At 38.1% G+C, this 21013-nt stretch overlaps 1 protein-coding gene across 6 annotated transcripts in view; it reads right to left on the minus strand.

The window, feature by feature from the left end:
* SUGCT (succinyl-CoA:glutarate-CoA transferase) overlaps nt 1-21013 on the minus strand; it is a 338027-nt gene that overhangs the window by 91548 nt on the left and 225466 nt on the right. The window contains exon 13 of one of the 6 annotated variants that reach the window (XM_087737841.1): nt 18886-19968. The exons of the other annotated variants lie outside the window; for them this stretch is intronic. Coding sequence (XP_087593967.1) covers nt 19909-19968 — 60 coding nt within the window. The 3' untranslated portion in view covers nt 18886-19908. Of the gene's footprint in view, nt 1-18885; nt 19969-21013 lie in introns of those variants that run through there. 6 annotated transcript variants of the gene reach the window in all.

Raw genomic sequence — 21013 nt, forward strand, 5'->3', positions numbered from 1 at the left:
GATTAAGGACTCACTGGCTGTCAGGGCTAAGTGAAACTCGGGACCAAACTTCCATACTTGTTAGTATTAGTATGTGTATGAATCAAGCACAAAACTAAACTAAACAGCATCCTAAACACAAAGGTAAATCTGCAAGTACTGTTGTCAGGAATACAGGCTGAAGCAGAGATCAGGCTTTCTTGTCCCTAACAGTTATAAAAAACAATCAGAATCTGCACTTCAGCTGCAAATATTATCAAATGTACTTCCTAAATAAGGTGAAAGATTCTGCCGTAAGAAGAGAATGCATGAAGACAAAAGGTATTTCACTGGCGCTGAAAGAGATACAACTGCAGAAGTACCAGCATTCATGAACTTAAATTCATCATACATAGATATTACAGGACCAAAGCAGAGTGCAGGAGTAGGCTGCATAATTCTTTGACCCACGCTTCTTGATAGTAAAGTGAACAATACAAACTCATATAAGCAGACAACTAGATAAGTCAGCTGAAATACTGCATCAGAAAATGTAAAGTAGTCACCGATAGGCTGGAAAATACAAGGAGATTACTTATGTATTGAACCTCTGTAATAAAAAGAACCATGTTTGATGTCCATAAGTGAACTGAGTGCTGGCAGAAGATGCCAAACTCCTATTCCTGGAGATACACATGCTCTGTTTATCCACAGAAAGGAAACCCACCCTGGATACATTGGTTCTAGCCAGCTACCGCCCAGTATCAAATTTCCCACGAGCTAGTCCACAGAGAAGCTAGTCAAAGGCCAAGGACATTCTCATCTAATGGAAATTAACCTTTTAGACACAGTATAGTCTGGAGTCAAGCCAGGACACACAACTGACACCACCTAGGAGACTGATGAATATTCTCCACCCATCAATGGGCAAAGCACAGACATCCGTTCCCATCATCTTGGACCTCTGCAGTGAGAGTAGTGCTCTAAAATTACTTGAGTCCTTCCTGGAGAGGTACGCCCCATAAGCAGTGATAGGAAACTGTACCTCCACCATTGGACTCCTCAAACTGCGTGGGCAATTGCAGAAGCCAAGAACTGTGGAAATGACATTTATCCCAAATATCACGTTGTCCGCACACGTTTGTCTGATACCTCTACCCTGCCCTACCCCTGCTTTATTTGGACTGTGAGCTCCTTGGCTACTGATGATCGACACCTCTTTGTTTATCCAGCACCTAGCACAATCAAGGACTTTGTTGGCAGTCCTTTACATAACCTAACAAATACTCTTAGTGACAATGGTGTTTGTGGGGTTTCAAAAGTATCAATTCTCCCTCAGTATATTTTCAACAGCTACATGGAGCAACAAGCTGAAACAGTACTGAATCAAGACCCAGCAATATGTAGACAGTACACAACTTTATCAGTCCCTCCCCACATCAGTCATACAACCACTGCCACAACAGACCAGCTCCGGCATGAGCAACAGCCAGCTGCACTGGAAGAAAGACACAGAAAAAAAATTCAGGCATGTACAGCCACTTTACCATTTCTATGCATGTCAATGGTTAGTCAGTGAGCACTGGAACAGCACACTTTGTTTAAGCTGATCTCTGTTTTGACCAGAATCACCAGCAATGCTCTGTCAGCCCGGATCAGGTAGAGGACTACCCCATAATTACTGACAATGGCAAAGCCCTTTAACTCCTCAGCTCAACTAACAACAAGCCAATACATCCGGACACGGATATTTCAGGGACTCAGAAATCCCAGTTGATGTAGACCATGGCATATCTCCTCAGAATCACAGCTGTTACACTAGATTCCCACTGAATTTCAAAATGAGTTCAGCTCTCATTTTTTATATTCAAGGCATTTGGTGGCCTGGGTCACTTCAGCACCTTCTTTACAAGACTGTACTTCTGTTACATATGTATGTGTATATACATATAAAACCACAGTTATATATATTCTATACTGAATATGTATCACAATATTATGCTGTTTAGATACTGTAGGTACTAATCTGTTAGTGTGAGGCATCCATGAAGGGGAAGGACACAGCACACTACTTTATATAAAAGAGAATACAGGCAGTGACAGGATTTTTCTCAATAAAATAGTAGGATAATATTTTACTAGCGTATTGTAAAACTTCATTTCAGTTTTGATCCACTAATTTACATGCATTTCTTTAACCTGTATTTAATCCACAACTTAGAAAAAGATCACACAGCTGTTTCCAAGGAAGATAATACCATGTATTTTTCAGATGACTTTTGATTACACCTTTGAATTTTTAAAACTCTTAATTGTGCCTAGATTTGCAGCAGGTTCTCCTTCACCAGTTATTTGCAGGAAATGTCTCCATTTATAAGCTCTTTTCTAAACTATTTCTCTGGGACTGGATGACCACGAAGATACAAAGATCAGAGTGAGAAATAGTTTGTCTTTTTCAAATATAAAACACAAAAACTAAGGCTATAGATATGTAATATCTGAGCTACACAATATAAACTTCAACTGATCAATTTGGAACAGTTGTTGATGAAAGCTAAAATGATGGAAAGTGTTTGGAGCGTTAATATAATATATGATATTTATAAATGCAGCAATAACACTATTCAAAGCAAGAGGAGGTAAAAAACCCTAACATTACAGAGTCTGTACAGACCTTATATTGCCTGAACACTGAAATGTTAAGCAGATCACTTTGGTTTTGTTTGCAATGTGTTTTATTTTCAGAAGATACTGGAAATAAAAATGAACAAATATCATAAACATTAATATTAGGAGTTGTTGCAGTTGAATTTTTTAAAAAATTACGTACATGTGTCTATTGTGAGCGCACTCCAAAACACTTCAGGTGAACATTGCAAAGATTTAAACTTAGCTTTTTTTGCTCTGCTAGAGAGAATACTTAATTTTTTTTTTTACATAAAGATGACTTCTACAAATAAAACATATATACTGGAATTTTATAACATCTGGAAACACCTCCTGAGAACAATACCTGACAGGAGGAGCTGCAATGCTGTCAGGGCTGGATGAACTTGTATGGGAATTTGGGAATTACTGGAGACCATATCTTACAGATTATATATATAACAATACTGACATCACGAATATAGCAGAGCTGTGTGAGTTCCTGAGAGATTTGGACAGGTAGAAAGGTAATCTTACATGTGACATTGTTTGTTTGTAGTTCTCTGGAACTGCAAAGGAAGGAAGAGACAGGAGGGCCTTTAAATGGACATATTGTCTTGATCAGCAACCTATGGATCTCTGCTACAGTTGCTAGGAGTAAAGGTAAATGCTCAAGACTTTCAGAAAAGAATCCTGCAGTTGTCTCTAAAAAAGGCTGTCTTACAGCCACCTAAAACATTTACAGGCATGCCTGCAATGTTTATATCAATCAGTGTCTATGCCTAACTTCATAGCTTTCTGTCTTAGGGTCCATACAACTTGTAAGCAACAGAGTAGTAAGTGGTAAAAAGTAATATTTTCTTTTTTTTAGCGTGCTGTATAATGACAGACAACAAGAAAGAAAGAAGAGGAAGATTTTGATGTGGCTGTGACTAGAAGGAGAAACAGAATTTTCAATAGTAAGCTAAAGAAAAAAAAAATATGACTGACAATTAATGTGTCCACATCTCAAGTATAGATGCAGAGGTTTCACGTGATGCTTGCACAGTGAGGGCACAGTCCTGTTCTTTGCTAAACACAAGAGGCCAACAAATACCTGTACCTGTGACACAAGTGCGGTGACAGATAAGACAGAACTGCCTTCCTCCCACAGGGATATCCTATCATGATCACTTCTGACAGTGTACCTGAATGTATTCTGTGCAAGTGTGAAGATAAGTAAACGAAAATTTAATAAGAAAATACTATCAAGCAGGAATAATGGCTGCTTACCACAGATGCTTCAAACAATAAACAATTTTGGTCAACCTGAGGCTGATGGGAAATGCAAGAGCAAACAGTCAACCAATCTGTCCAGACATACAAAAAAGCTTGGTAATGAGAAAAAATCCACGTACCAATAATCGATAGGGCAATTTGGTTCAGATATAGCTGTCCAAAATTTGGAATGATCTTTGGAGCTTGATCCCAATCCAAGGAAGCCAAAAGGCCTAGTGAGTGACTGCCCCTTGAGAACTCTTCCCCAGGTGGATGTTCTCAGGATGAAACACATTTGTTTATTTTGTCTCTTGGTAACAGAAAATTCAATCCATCATTGGGCTCTAAACTACCCACCCTGTTTCCAGTCCTCACAGTATCTGGTAAGCTATTGGGAGATTTTTTTTTCCCCACTCAAGAAAATAATTCTTTAAAATGTCAGTGTGATTAATAAGAGATTAATGGACTCAGCTCAGCACCTTGTCTGCTCAAATGTCACCTTTTGTGGTGTTTGGCGATTCTCTTTTCCTGAAGGACACAGAAGGCGACAGTCTTGATCAGACAAGAGGCGCCCAAGTGCACTTGTTGGCACATAAACACAGACACTAACAATTTTCAATTATACAAGTTAGCCAAAAAAACTGGTTTTATCCTTTCTGGAAGAATGTGTAACTCAAGCCTTTCAGTGTTTGTGATGTTACATTTGGCTGAACACCATTAATTTGAAGGATTGTACTTGTTGCATGTTGGGTGATCAAACATATTTGTGTCAAAAGAAAGTCTTTAGTGTTGTATGGAAAGGCTTCTTTCTTCTTGCTGAAACCTGATCTTCATTAACCTTTCATATAAGTAAGGAGGACTTTATATATGAATGTCTGGGCAAAGGGAAAATGTCTTATTTCTTACAACCTGCACACATTGAGCCATCAGTCTGCCTAGGCCTCAACACCGATCTTAGATCTGTTATTTAAGAAAAACACAGACAGCTACCAGCATTTCTTAGATCAGATCTGTCTTGCAAAAGGCAGTATATAATAAATACCTCAGAAAAGTAACATGGCTGAACTTAACTAAAAATGGAAGGTTTTCATTCAAAACTCCGGTTATTTATACTGGATACGATCAGAGTTTGTAGGATTTAATGGCATCATTATTTTAATATGTCTAATTTTGAAGGGAGAGAAAATCTACCACCACCAAAGATGAAGGCCAAGAATAGTAAAAATGTTGTTCGTGTTGTAGAATGGTATATAAGTCAAGAGGATGAAACGGATTTATTGATCTTCGGGCTTTATCCGTATTATTCTGAAGTCAGTGGAAAAAAACAGATTAGAAGGATCAGAAGTGACGACAGTGAAGATGACAGTTCCATTTCATGGCAAATTTCGACGTTTCATTAAATTCTTTTATTCTGTACTGGAATGAATGCAAAATCTTTTGTGCGTTTTGTCAAAATTATATTGTGCTCCCTTTCTGATTGAAACTCAAGCTTTATAATGAAAAAAAAGAAAATGTATGCTTCTTTCTGTGTCACATCAGAGAGGGGACTGTGGTATAGCCTATTTTTTTATGTTGATAGAGAAGTTGTATGGCCAAAAGATCCAGATTCAAACTCCCCTCTTGCCTTATTTAAAACATAATTTTCAATCCCCAAAACATAAATCAAGGTAAAAAGGTTAGATTGATTGTCAAAACTGAGAACCAAAGGGCCCAGCTTTAATGCTCCAATTAAAATGGGAACTCTAATGTAGAGCAGACATAAAAGATTGTGTCTGTTTATGGTTGGAACTACTCTAAAAGATTTTAAACTATTATTCTAATAATAATTTACATTTACATAATTTACATGCTCATTTACATCCATAATGGGACTGCTGGGAAAAGTAACAGGAAAAAAACCATGACAGCTAGTTTGAGATTCACAAAGTTGCCTTGTTTATAACTTCACCTGGTTGGATCCATGTCTTCTGTTAACAGTGGCCACATGTCTTTTGTATACAGTACAATTCCAACGCTGTCATTGTCAACTACTGAATAAATGAAAAAAAGCTTAAATTTGAACATAAAAAACCTATATGCAAGAGACATTTTTGGAAAACCAATGGGGGTCTCCTCTCAACAACGAGGGCAGATGCTCACAGCCTGTTCCATTAAAATGATTTATAATACACAAAAAGAGTGCTGCATTAATAAAAATAGTTTGATAAAACAAGGAAAAGACTAATGAAAAATGTGATCAGGGAAGACAGACAATGAAGAATAAGGAGAGACGCATTATTGAGTATACTTTTATATTTCTGTTTGAAAAATCCTTATTAAACTGTAGGACCAAAGTTACTGATGCAAATGGGTCAAATTCTTCCTAAGTGGAATCTTAATTTCTCAGTTATATCTTTGTGTATGTACAAGAGGCCAGATTGGAAAAAGAAAAAGAATATGTCATAATACAATAATCAGAAAGATGGCCAAAAGGGAGTTATTCCACTGAATTAACCAGATGGGTTTCCATGCCCAGCTATGGTGCTTTCGCCTTTCCTTCACTCAACAGTAAGGGATCAAATATAACGTTTCCTTTTTTCCATAGCTATCCCAAATGAGCAGAAGTATAAAGTTATCCATGAAACAATTTAAACAAAAAATTAAACACTGGAACTGCAGTTTAGTGTGGTGACCATATGCATTAATTCTTGAAAACACAAAGCAAAATATTAATTTCCTTCTCCTGTTGGAAAAATTTTCTTTGCTGACATAAGCAACTATTACTGTTAAGTGGTAAATTACAGTGACTATTGTTTAAATATGGAAAGCTATGGATGCAATAAATGACAGATGGAAGAAACCTGACAGAATCTACAGCTTTAATCCTAAATTTGTAAAGGTTTGTTTCTTTGGAGGAGGGTTAGTTTTTATTTTGGTTTTTCCTTACAGTTCCACAGGCACGTCATGTGAGATTTTAGTGAAGGAGACAATCCTTGTCACAGAACTTATAGACCAGAAAGAAACAATTTCTTGTCTCATTCCAGAGTGTTGGTAATTACTGCTTTGGGCAATTGAAAGTCTTTGCTCGACAGTGTCCTTTTTCTGACACGAGGGAATGGAGTGTTCCGTCATGTGAAGATTTCATCTTTATTATAGGCCAAGAGGTTGTGCCAGTAGGAATGTTATTTTTTAAAGCTAACTTTTCTGCTGAGATTCCTACGCAATATCTTTTTTCTTCTTTCCTACTTTTCCTTCGTTGCTGACACTTTACATAGAAGCCAATCTTTTCTTTTGCAAGAGAGCAGAGTTCTTGGAAAGACCATATAATGCTTTCACTCGGAAATCTGTGTTTCCAGGCTGACTAGAGACATAAAACAGATATAAGGAATTAAGTATTCATCCAACTACGCCAGCCCTTCTCTCCCTTCAGACAGCATTAGGTTTTCTGGGTACACCACTTGCCATTCAGTGCACATCTAAGGCTTCAGCTCCAACAATGAAGCCTATGCTAGCTGTAGCTGGATTTTCAATCATTCAGTATGCTGAAGTGAATAAAAACAAGAAAAAAATGCAGCACAGAATGATGGAATACGTATTAAAGTAGTTCATGGCCTCCACCAAATACCCCATTTACAATGAGTTTTAAAGAAAACTTGAATTTCTGTCTCAGCACCATGGAATAAAAATAGCTTATTTTTTCCCCTCCTGGTTGCCAAATGTGAATAAAACAAATCCTATATAAAAATCACATTTCAACATTACTGTTCTTCATGCTGATCCTTTCATGGAAGCTTTTTTAAAAAAAATTTTGTCACATCTATCATGTCATAAATACTCAGACTGTTCAATAACACTGCTCTAAAATTCTGACCTTGGGGTTTTGAGGTCTTTTTCTTCCTTATCTATGTAAAACATCTGTCAAATATCTATTCCTACCCAAATCCCCTAAATTTAGGGTTTAATTCAGTTAAAGAAGTCAATATTTCTATCATATGAAAAACATAGATCATATTTCATTTGGTGAAATGAGCCATTCACAAAGCTAAAAAATGTCAGTGGAAGAATGGATGCATCTGCTTTAAAGAACCCATTTGCCTCAATATTAAAAATAATTTTTCTGCTGCCAAGTAAAGACAGAAAATATTCTGTTGACATGATGACCTTACAATGAGGACTTGTTTTCATAATAAAGTTATCATTTAAGGATCGTAGGGAGCAAATGAAGGTTCTTAATTATTTTGATAAATTCTATACCAAGTTAGTACACATTTTTTACTTGATTTACCTGTCAAGAGGAGAAAGAAGAAAGCTGATGTCAAAATCCAAAGCATGCCAATATCTGTGTTGGGCTACTTTAAGGACAAGCTACCTTTTTAAGGGTTTTTTCCCTTTTATTTCTGAGTAGATGAAAAGAGTTTTCCACTGGGTGAGAAACTGAACAGAGCTGTCACATAGTTCTCTGAAAAAATAGATCAAAAAACCCCCAGATTCAAAGAAAACTTTTGTTTTTCCTGTTAGGCTAAGCTCTTATGCCCTGCTTTATTGTTGCACTGCATTGGCTAATATTTTGTGTTCAGATCCAACAGTCTAATTAAAATGTGGAATCTTTTCACTCTCATATTTATATATATGCAGATACTTACATATACACACACACACATGCAAACACATACAAGGTGCTCAGAATATTTGGCTTCTTACCAAAACCCTTCTCTCTCTACGATTTCTAGGGCTTTATAGCTTTGACATTCTAGAAAGTATTTGCTAACGTAATGACTTAAAAAATTAGATTTGCATAAGTTAATTATAGGAGAAGGGGTGGGTTTTTTTGAGGTAACGTATGATTTACAATCCACATATTACTTCACGCAGAATATGTTGTTTCCTTATGTGTTGACAAGATTGCTCAGAATGAGATACCATCTGACACTATAAATCTGTATTTTAAATACAAATTGGTCTGTTCACACTGGCCATTTTTCTAACTACTGGAAAATGCCAACAGCCTCTGTGGAGGCAAGAACTACATTTCTGTTTTTTCCACTTTATTGGAATTGAAAGATAGATTATTTTTATGTGTTTTTTGCAGTTTAATACACAGAAGACTTAAAATTATTGCTACTGTGAGACCTTTAACTAAGAAAAAAACATTGGAATATGACCAAAATCTTTGCTAGCAGCCAGGAATAGGCAACAGCGTGGAAAACTAGCGTTCTCAATATGGCTTATGACAATCTATGTCAATGCCAATGCTGTTCATTGTGCCCACTTCCATCAGTAAGAACTTCCTATGGTGATCTGTCATTACTCTCTCTGCTAGTTATAATCTTTTAGTCATCCAAGATTTTCTTCTACTAAACACGCTGTTTTATGTATTCTATAAAAGATCACCATGACATAACTCCTGATGACTAAGTATATTAATGAATATCCCATGAACATCCACCAACACATTGCCTCTCTCCATTGAAAGGATAAGTGAAATTAGTTTAAAATATAACTTCTTTGTGCAGTCCACAGCGCACAACGTATATAATACATCACTTTCTCTTGAGCGTGAAGATAATGATAAATCTTCCCTTGCCAAATCTCTTCCTGAAACAGAAGGTCAGTTTGCCCCCAGTTATCCCTTGGCAATTGCAGTTTTACACATCTAAACTACAAAATACTCAACCTTGCTTCATAACTCTATACTGAGACCATGCATCTATTCTGGGCATGCACAGAGCCCTGACCGTGCTTAAGAGCTGTAATAAAATTACAGGGATGCTGTAAGAGACAGCTGCTTTGTCATAGTTATCCAACAAAACTAAAACTTGGTCTCACAATAAACTTCTCTTCCTTTGCCCCCCCCCCCCCCACCCCCCAACATTTACTGCTGCTGCTGCCCAGCAAAGTCTTAGGTCGCTACAGCCTATTGTAACAAAAAGCAAACCCACTCCCAACATACAGATGAAGACTGACAAAAGTTGAAAGGCAAAAGTCATCTTCTTCAAATTTAAGAAGACATTAGAAATTTTGTATATAATGATTGTGTCCATTTCAGCAACAGTGGACTTCTTTCCTCCAGTATAAATATATATACTAATCCCCTGTCTAAATCCAGAACTACTTCTGATCAATAGCAATTTTCACAAAAACTGCATGACTAACAGGAGGTCTAAATCTTTAGGTCAGTCATAACAAAATAACAACTTATTCCAAGGATGTGATATCACCCTGTACCCAAAATTTGCTCTTGCATTCCCTTTGAACAAGAGGGTGCTGCCGAACCTTTTATCTGATATCTTTCATTCTTGGGACATGGACAGCAGCTGCGTATTCCCCACTATCTCCATGTTGAATGAGTGTTACAGAGAACACAGAGGAGCAAGATGTACCAAACAGCTGAACAATCATCACATGAACTGACAAAAGTATCCTCTTTTATTTCAGTTGGAAAATCTACTGTAAACATAGTTTAGAAAGATGAGGATATTTTTTTTTCCTCACTACCTCAGTAGTGCTGGACAACAATATTGCAAAATGTTAACACAGCCCTCCTGAACAGTCAGGATTGCTAGACAGAAATTGTTTGAAGTCTAAGATAAGGTTAAGTTTAGAAGAAACTTATCCAGAACACAGTTCTTGTCCTAGTCACTGAAGAGATGTAGATTTGTTTAAATGCTTGAGGTAAATTCAATTTAATTTTGTAATGCTGCTAACTAGTGAGTGAGTGTGCGAACCAAAATTTATTATTGTCTGCAGGAATTGGTTATTTTTACCTGAGGGCTGTTTCAAAAGAAAGACAAACTTTATGTTCAGGTAAAGGCCTATGTTTTTGATAAATGATTTCATCAGGGTAGAAGTGGCAGAAAAGGTTCCATATTATTCATCCTCAAATTTGAACTGGAAGGAAATCTTGGGATTTGATAGGAGTGTATACGTGAGTATGCATGTGAGCGCAGCGAGTGTGCACGTGTGCACATGAGTGACACAGCCGCCACCCAATTTTACTCGGTTTCATAAGGTGGCAATCCATAGGAGTAAAGTGGCACAGCAAAGGTGTTCAGTGGGGAACTTGGGAAAGACAAGAACTAGCTGCGTGCAGTAGCACTATCAGATATTCACTCATACCAGATTCTTCCTCAGATTATGGGAATTAGGTCCAACATAACCATCAAATTGCAACACAAGTATGATGCTATGCCACCGATAACTCCACCTAGTCCAGCGCCTATCACAGATACCCTCCTGTACTTCCTACAGGAAGGTGGTCTTAGTGATAAACACCAGTTCCCAGGTGGCTCCGTTTCGCCTGTGAATGACAAGGTGGTCTTGGTGAAGGAACACGGCGTAGAGAAATCTGAGTTCTCTCCTGACTTTGTACAGTCTTTCCATGACCTCCTCAAGGCCCCTGTAGCCACTTTGCACCCCAGCTTCTCGAACAACAACATTGTCTTTATTTCATTTATGAGATCTGCAATGTACACTACGGGTAGTAAGCGAAGCAAAAAGATTATATTAGACTAGAAAGTACTACTGCAGCATAGAACAGTAAAAGCACATAATAGCCTCCTGCAACTAGTAAGGGCATTCAAGTGAGAACTAAAATGTCCCACAATATTTTAATCGTTATTAGAATAAGACTTGTAACTTGAGCCAAACCAACCCCCTAGTTTCTGGGTACCTGAAACCAGTACACAGATCAAAATTTTGTACTCTTAAAAGCATTTTATGAATATCTGACAACTTGTTTTTGCTCTGAAACTCCTTCCTGTACCACAGCCTATTAACTTTTTCTGTTAGCATATGCCCTTTAAAGATATCTGCGGATGTTTTAAAGCCTTTGAGAGTGTGTGTGTGCGCACATGCATGAACTTTCAGTATCTTCTGTAACATTTGGCCTGCATATGGAGAAACCTGTGATTTAAAACTAGCTAAAGATTACCAGATAGGCCTCTAAGCAACACACAGAGATGAATGTGCCAAGGGACAATTATTAGAAAAAGAGAAGGAGGCTTCTAGCACTCAGTTAAGGGTATGCAGTTTATCGCTAAAATAAGCATATATTTCTTTAGTCAGGAGCCCCATTTTTTCATGACTTTAAGCAAACTATTTGGTTATTTCTATTTGCTCAGTGTGATCAAACCAAATAAATTAAAGACTACATTTTTAATCAGTAACCAGTTACTTTGAATGCTTCCATTTTAAAGAGCCTCATATTACAAAGGATATATGACCGGCACTTAAAACAATTAAAAATAGCTTTGGAAGCAGGAAACGGCAAAAAATTATTTTAATTCATGGTCTTTGACACAGTGCGAGCTGGCACTCTTTTCTTGACTATGAACAAACAATCTGAACTCCCAAATGACACAGGTATTTGGCACGCAATTAGGGGCTGAGCGCTTCAGGTTGGATCCAAGGCCACTTGGATTAGATGATATCTACAGGATTTGAAAGCAATTATGCATTGCACACAGCTTTTCCCTCTGAAAAAGTCCCCAAGACATTTCATGATTTGTACAGCTGGGTACTGCTTTCAGTGAATAATGTGCTAGTTTTGAGCCCACCTGAAAATGATTTACAAATTCAGGTTGAAATCAGCAATAGTTTGGCTGAAAAAAATCCCCCAAAGCCTAAGACACATCACTTAAACAAATTCCAAAGTGATTGCTTCTAAATTATGTTTCCATTTTGAAATTCATCTTTAAAGGGAAAGAAGGAAAAAACAATGTATTTTAAAACTCAACAAAATATTTCGGTTTGGGATGACAGGGTTATACCTGACTGCAGGAAACCATTTCAGATCACCAGGAAAGGATTTTTACCTTTGTTTTGACTGAAAATACAAACAAAAAAAATATTCATGGCCACCAAGCAATCCTCTCACTCTGGAAAGCAAGCCTCATTCACCTTTACTAGGATCTCGTTCATTCCCAAATCCAACTGCCTCTCTCCTTTTTTGAAATGCAAAAAGGACCAACTCCACCCTACGCTTCTGACCACATTTATTCCTCCACTTGCTCTTTTTCTTCATCTTAGGCCTCTTCTCCATCTGTCTGTTTGCAGCAGCTGGATGTCATTCTTTTTCTGGGGCTGCTCTATCGATCTGGAAGGACCCTGAATCCCTGAGTCACATCCTCTCCCTAAATCTTCCCTTCCTTTTTCTCTTTAGTTTATTTGTTTCAGGGCTTTTTTGTGCAATAAGGATGCTACATAAAAACTACATCGTTCTGTAACTGCCTATTTTGAGATAAAGCATCATATTCAAACTCAGGCAATGAATTCACAAACATCATCTGCAATCCTGTTTTTTTTTAAGGCACTGTTCTACGAGGGTGGTACTAGCTTGCCAGTTAAAACCAGCAACTGCAGCTGGCAAAAATGCATGCATTTCAAAAAGTCTTTAGCTTATATACACAAACTCACTGCCAGCATTGTTTTTTCTCATAGTACGAGAGCTGCAAAAAGTTTCAGAGAAATAAATACAGAAGGGTGCTTCAAAGTTGAAAAACGAGCTCTCAAAACACACATGAATTTATATAAACAAAGATTAAACCAGATTAAGCAGGACCTACATTTAAAAGCCTTCCTGTAGGTGTATGGCTTTCTTTTTTCTTTTCTTTTTTCTTTTTTTTTTTCTTTTTGAGGAGCAAGTTTGTAATTACCTGTCAAAGAACAAAATCGCAACGGTGTCTGGAAAGAATGCATTATTTAGAGAGAGTGACTACTTAAGAAAGAAGCTTTCATCACAGGATATATTCCATGGAAACATACAGCTTAGCTTGTACTATGAGATATTTTACTGCAACTTGACTCCTGTCTTGACACTCAGTTTTCAACAAAAATAGCCAAGCAAGCCTCCCCCAAAACCCCACCTTTTCCCCTCCCAAAAAAACCCAGAATCTCTGAATGAAATACTAAAACTACTAAAAAGAAATATTGAAACTACTTTTTTTAATTTGCCTTGAATTAAACTATAAAGCAAAGCTCACAACTGATCATTTTCCAGTCACACCACATCATGAAAAAACTTACTTGACAAGATGGATTAACATTAACATGTATTTGGGGACCCTTTACTCCCAGCCATCACGATATAAAAGCACTTAATAAGTAACAATCAGCATGGTATGAAGGTGTGAAATATCAGTTTCCAATAACAATTTCTTGAATACAGAAGATCAATTAGAGAAAATTCCCATCAGCGTAAGTATCAACATTTTCCATTACAGAAGCATTGTTAACATAACTCAAATTGTTTGTCTTTCCACTTAATGTGGATACATGAGACTGAACTCTTAATTTCAGTGCAGTTGCTGAAGTATATTAGGTCATTCTCATTCTAAGCCATCTGAGATGCTGCAACGAGCAGCAAGAAGTGTTTCAAGGCCAAATCTGTTGCTTTTGTGAATGCTATCAGGCCAGACACTCTCCTGTGCAGAGTTTTACTTGGAGAAGGCAGGCTGGGGGACACTATCAGGAAGCCATTTATAGCTCCCTAATTCTGCGAGCACCTGGTTGAGTCACAGCAGAGCACAGCTGCAGTGTGCCCTGACACTCTCCCCCTTCTTGCCTCCGGTATGGGATCAAGGGGTGGTGGGACAACGGGGTAGGGTGGCAAACAGCTTTGTGCACCAGGGGGATTCTCAGGTGGTCAGGTACAAGCAGGTTGCCGGTCCTTTCATTTGCACGCACGCGGCAAAGGTGGCTAGGGTGGTCTTAATGAATTCAGTGTATCTGAATAGGTGCATCTGAAGTAAGAGGATCAAATGCAATAAGAATATAAAGCTTCTTGAGAACGCTTTTTGTTGATGCTGCTGTTACAGATAGCACACAGGAAGTGATTAATCCTTGCACATTGCCATGGTACTATTACAAACATGAAGCTTCCAGCTTGAGGACTATATATGGAACACCTTTTTCCCCTCGCATTTAAAAACAGGGTATTTACACCATGTTAATAGCCATCTGTCTTACAGATTTTCCTTTTTTCTCTGCTTATAGCATTGTAACCCACAAGGTACCTTTTCCCTAATGCCATAAACACACCTTCAGATTGTTCTTTAAAAGAAAAAACGCCACCTCAACGCCCTTCCTCTAAAAATACAACAAAACAACTCCATAGCAGGTGGAGTCAGAAAAAAAGCAATTATTTCAGGTTTTTTATTCACTCTGCGATATTCCCCCAACACAAACATCAAATTGCAGGTGCATACAAAATACTTCTGTTATGACAAGAGCTACGTATCTTCGTAACCAGCGCTTCTCATAACGATGTGTGAACTAAATGCTAACTGGAATAAAATGGACAAAAGCCAAAAAAAGTCCCAAGTGGCAGTCATGTACAGAAGAGGGACTAAACCATGTGAGAACAAAAGGTCATGTGGCCGATGGTCCAAAGGGAATCACCATTTCCCTTTATTTCTTAAACTTCTAAGGCCACAGGAACAGTGTTTGCATGGTAAGGATTTGAGCTCACAATGCTGAGGGGACACCGGCTGGCATCACAATCATCACAGTGAATCATCGCAGTGTAGCAGGGGACAACAGAGACAGGGATAAAGGTTCAAGAGCAGAAATTGGCTGACACTTAAAGATTGCAGCTAGCAAAGTTTACATCTTTGTTATTTCCATTTCGTAATAACATCATGCCACAAACCATCAAAAAGGCATGATTTGACCCAAGAATTTAGAAGACCAAGACTTCTCGGAAGAAACAATCATGCTCTCTTCCACCCTAGATGTCTGCATCAAGGCCATTGTACTTCAAGACCATAACCTTCTTCACAAACCCATTCTTAAACCCGTCAAGCTCAATGGTAGCTAGAATGCTTGCCTGCACTACCCCTAGGGGAATGTTCTACCTTATTTTAATTTTCAGCCTAAATATCCTCATGAACAGTTTTACTATGCCTTTACTTGCAAAAATGCATCTTCCACTCTGAAACTTGCCCCTTTAATTTATTTACAGGGAGCAAAAATAATCCCTATAACTTCTGTTTTGTTAATTTAAACAAGACACGCTCTTTATAAAGAGTATATCTAGCTAGGAAAATGGAACTCTGACTGCACTACAAACTGAAAAATCTTAAAGAGTTAACTATAACAGAAAGGAAAGCAGATGACAGCACACAGGTACAAACTTACTTGGGACCTTAAAACAGGTGCTCTGGTTTCTAATCCATGCTGAAGACAGTGCTACTGTACTTTCATTGTTTGTTACTTGCTTTAGTTAGAGCAAAGCAGGTAAGGATATCCCTGTCTGACAGTCACACAGCTCTGGCAAAACAGACATGAGAAAGGTTAAGGATATAGGGTCATAGTGCATCTCCTTGGATACTAATAACATTTTGGCTAAGGCAACACAGAACCTGAATTAAGATTTCTTAGAGGCTACACTTTTATTCAGCCCCTAAGAAATCTTTGGTTAGGGCACTAGTGGTACTTGGCAATTTAAGTAAGTCTACAGTAGCCCATGGAGAATTGCTGTCCCAGTGGGACCATAAGGACAAGAACACAGAATATCCTAATCACCAGGCCCATGATCAGAAATCACCTGTATATTATGTGTCAGTTTCCTTTTAAAAATGTACTTTAACTGCCATTTTTCATTATGAATAAAATTTTGCGTATTTTCACCAGTTATGTAAAGAGAAGCTAATACAAATCATTTAACATAACCTTCCAACTGTAGCTAGATGTGTTTTATCTTAGGATTTGCCACGCATTTACACTGCATTGATAAAAAAGGCAACTTCACTGAGTAACAGTTCACAGTACTTTTCTTCGGCCCTTATGATCTTTATACGAAAGAAATCTTCTATCTTGTTGACTTCAAGAGCTAAGGAAGTAAGTCTTTAAATTCATTGGCTTGTGAAGTATCTGCCTCTGTGCTGACTAGTAAAGCTGAGATTCATCCCATCTAAATTTGGTCAGATGAAAAGTGAGCACCTACTCTCACCTAGACAGGTGGGACGAACTGCCATCTAGAGGTGTTCCTGCTCCCTGTCGCTTCACTGAAAACAAGAGAGACTACAAAACCTGCTTAGACTATATGCCTAACTGACAGATAGCTAAAATTAGGCAAGATGACCCCCCCCACCTCACGATATTTACAGACCCCTTGCTTTGAGATTTTTTTGTTAAGCTTCTGCAGTTATTTCTATATTATTAGATTTGTATCTTTACTCATTCCTGTATTATTAGATTTGCATCTTTACCCAACTCCTACTTCTCACAGTAAAGTATCCTATTCACTGTATGGTGCAATGAAGTGACAAGAACTTCTACAAAAAAGGTTAAAATACCCTGATTATGGACAAATGCTACGCAGGAATGGCTTTTCCCTTCGCCCACTTTGATTCCTTAACCTGTAAGCCCATCCTCAGGCACAAACTATGAAGTTCACTAACTAGCTAACTGTGAAGGAACTACGCTCGATTTACAATTCAAACGTTGGACACATACCAGGACTTATGAAGGGGGTTACAGTCCTTCATTCTTGAGAAATTGCCTTGTGACCTTATAAGAAAACTTAATGCCAAGACCGGTATATCAATTTAGCACTACCAAGCAAAAAGTTTTAAGTAATCTCTTTTGTAAGAGTCATTTAATAACACCTTTCCACTTAATCAGCCCAGAATCTTATTCATCTTCCTCATGAAAATTGTTCTATATGTTAGTGTTGCTCCATACCACTGACTCGGTTTGCTTGTTAATGTAAGAAATACTCAAACCTATACAGACACTATTCCCTAACTCTGTTTTGCAAGATTTTCCACAGATTTCCTTAGAAATTAAAGTTTCTTGTTATGCTGGGGTTAAGGTGCAGTGGGAAGGGTGTGGGCAAACAGGGAAGGGAGATGACATTTTAAAATGCTTTATAAAACACCAGATGTTGCAGAACCAACAGAGTGGAACAATGTATTTGCAATTATCAAAAGAAGAGTTGTTTGTCCGCATTTTTAAAAACTCATGGGATACTTTTAAGTCACTTAGTTGTGGTCTTTCTGTGTGTGAAGAACATAGAAAATGCCCTTATAGATTTGATATTTAAATGACACACATGACAAGGGAACCGCTTGATGTGGTTCAGCATTTGCTCTTGTTACACTCTGTACTAGGCTGTAAACATTCCAGCTGTGTGAATAATATAAAAACTATGCAAAAGCATTTTGCCCTTCTTAGTGTATCTTCCTTGCGCATGTTTGAGTTCTATAAAGTTGACATGGGCATATTACAAGGCAATGCTGGAAATGTACTACTGTATAGTTCCAATAACAGATGCGGGCAGCTGACAAGAAGATCCTACCTCCTAACTTGCGCTTACAGCTCCAGTTTCAAAAACCTTTTAGCTGGAAGCCTAGGAGCTATGTAGGTTTTCTATTCCATAGCTATGAGCAGGATAATTTATATAATTTTTTTATCACTGGGAGAAGAAAATATTTTAACACTTAAGCATCCCTTCCTTCTAATCACTAAAGAAAAGACCACATTCATTTAAAAATGATCTGTTCTTGCATGTTTAAAGAGCTGTTGCGGATATTTTATGCAAGCTGACAGATATTTTTGTTTGGAAACAATTCTGGTTGCACATTACATCACTTCTATATTGCTCTAGAAATGTTCTGTGGAGGCTAGGAGACAGAGTCAGAAGTCCTGAGCTCTGTGTTCACTCTGCCATTAACCGACTGTGCTCCTTTAGACAAGTCATTTAAGCTCTCTGTGCCTTGGTTTTCCCATCTGTAAAAGGCAGCAGTTATAAATATTCAGCTGTCTGACAGAGGTGTTGTGACTGCCAAAATATAGTACAAGTCTGAAAAGTGACTATGCAAAAAGGCATCTTCTGACTCAAAGAGCCTCTCCCTTGGTGAAATCCACACATGAATTCACATGGCCTATACACCACACAAGCTCCATTTTGAGCACTTAAGGAGAACATTGCTATACAGTGGGCTTGTGTAGAGTGATGGATTTCATTCCCCAGAGGATACTTAGCCACATGTGCTGACTTCAGTGGCAAAAAAATATATTTTTATTGATTTTTCTCTCGATAGTCATGCAGAACGTAACTGAGATTGACGCAGCTGCAGATTCCATTCCACCCTGTACTCCTTCGATACAATCATTTACTGTTCTTTCACATAGTGCAGCAACAGTGAGGCAACGCTATTGAAAGTGTTGGACCTGCCTACAAATCTCCAAGGGAAAGAATCTGAAGGCAGAGGGATAAAATGAGCCTTGAAGCAAATTGGACAGCACAGGTGTAAATAACTTGGTCAGCAGAATCTCTATAACTAGTGATGATGAGTACATTGGGAAGAATCCAGTCAGCTCTCAGAGCAAAGGCTCAGTTTGCAAGGAAAAGCTTATTTTTAGTTGCAAGCAACAATGATTTGATCATGAGTTACTGAGGACAACTAACATGGAAGGTTTCAACACCATTTCTGCAGCAGCTTTTAAAAAATCTTTAATGTATTAATACTTGAGAAGTACTGTAAAATCCTGAGATGAAAGACAATGCAGAAAGTATTACAATGCCTCTCCTTTGGGTTTTTTGGTCATTTACAGGAAAACAAATCTTTGCTTCTTAAGAATTCATCTGCTCCTTATATTCCTATTGTTTGTGTTTATGACATAATCATTTCCACAGCAACTAATTAAGAGAAATCAAGAATTATGGCCTGAGATGCGGCCTGTAAGGAGCAAATGAAATCATACAAAACACATAGGAGATTTTTTTAGTGGAATCTTCTATCTAGCTAAAAAAATGAAATGGGGAAACCACAATACACTATGCAAGTTGCTTCGTTTAAACTGAAGACCGAATTTTCACCTAAGACAAGACTGTCTTTTATTCACTGGCCCATTTTCTCCTTGCACATGTAGTACACATTTAAGAAATAGGAATGGCTGGACCAAGTCAGATTAAAAGTCCATGCAGTTCAGTGGCCAACGGAAGAATGTCTGGTTGTAGAGAGGACAAATATGTGGAGATACTTTTCCAGCATGCTCTCACGGTAATTTTCAGCCAGGCACTTCCATCTGGAACTTCTTCAATGCAAGAGAATCAATCCTACTTCATGTAACGCCCCCATGCAAAAGCACAGTTGAGTATTCCTTCGCCGACTCTCCTGGTGGCTTGGAATAAAGTGAGAAGAGGTCCGTTAATCCCTAATGTTCTTTAGCATGCTTTATTAGTCTCTGGCTATGATTATAGAAAACTGCTAAACATCAAAATTATGAGTGTCTGAGCAAGATTTAAATTAAAACTATTGATCCTGCGGTTGGGTGGAACAGGGCAGGGTGCAGGCTGGAAGGAGCACTCAGGCAACTACCGTCAGTATCAGTTCAGTTGCATCTAGGGATGTTTGTCATGGAAATTTTGGCCACCCAGTGGCCCACCTACCCTTTTAGCAAAAGGTCAGGGAGGGATAATGACATACATCAGTAACGTGAAATTAGGACTAACAAAATTCTGCTTTACCACATTCTCTTAAAACCACTTCGGCTCCCCTTGTAACAAACTAGTACTTTCCTCCAGAGCTGCTAAGCAGCTCTCCTTCTCACAGTCTCCGAGTCAGAGAGATGTCCCTTTGTCTCCCATACTGCTTTGTGTCTTCAACAAGCTTCAAGATGCTCACAGATAAGAGGATTGTCAGGATCTATCAAACAAGAGTTCTTTCTCAAAGAGACAACTTGAATAACCAGCAAGGAAGACGCGGTACAGGGGATTAAGCAGGGAATAAACCACCTTCTAAGGATAATCAGTTTGCAGAACACTCAACTTTCTTCTTCTTCCTGTCCCCAGTACTCTCCTTTGGGGGCCATGGGAAGCGAAACAGAGAGGTCAGCAATGCCAACTGGCCTACATGTTATGGGAATTCAAGGAATAATCTTTATTTTCCTCTTGTTAGATGTGCTGAACACACACAGCAAAAGGAAGGCATAACAAAATGGAGAGAGGGTCCTTGCCATTTATTATGCAGTGTTTGGCCCTTAGAATGAGAAGAGTGAACATCATTGAGAGAGATAAAACTTGATTGTAGAGGCTCCATTTCTGAGGTTAAAGGGAGTTTTTATTAAAGTGAATTCAAAGTTTTGCTTACTCACTATAAACATTTCAAGGATACACTGTGTCAAACAGCTCCTTATGTTAAATTCAATATATGACACTGATGTTTTC

The sequence above is a fragment of the Nipponia nippon genome, unplaced genomic scaffold (genome assembly GCF_047370975.1).
Source record: "Nipponia nippon isolate SJK-2023a ecotype South Korea unplaced genomic scaffold, ASM4737097v1 scaffold_1, whole genome shotgun sequence".
Lineage (NCBI taxonomy): Eukaryota > Metazoa > Chordata > Aves > Pelecaniformes > Threskiornithidae > Nipponia > Nipponia nippon.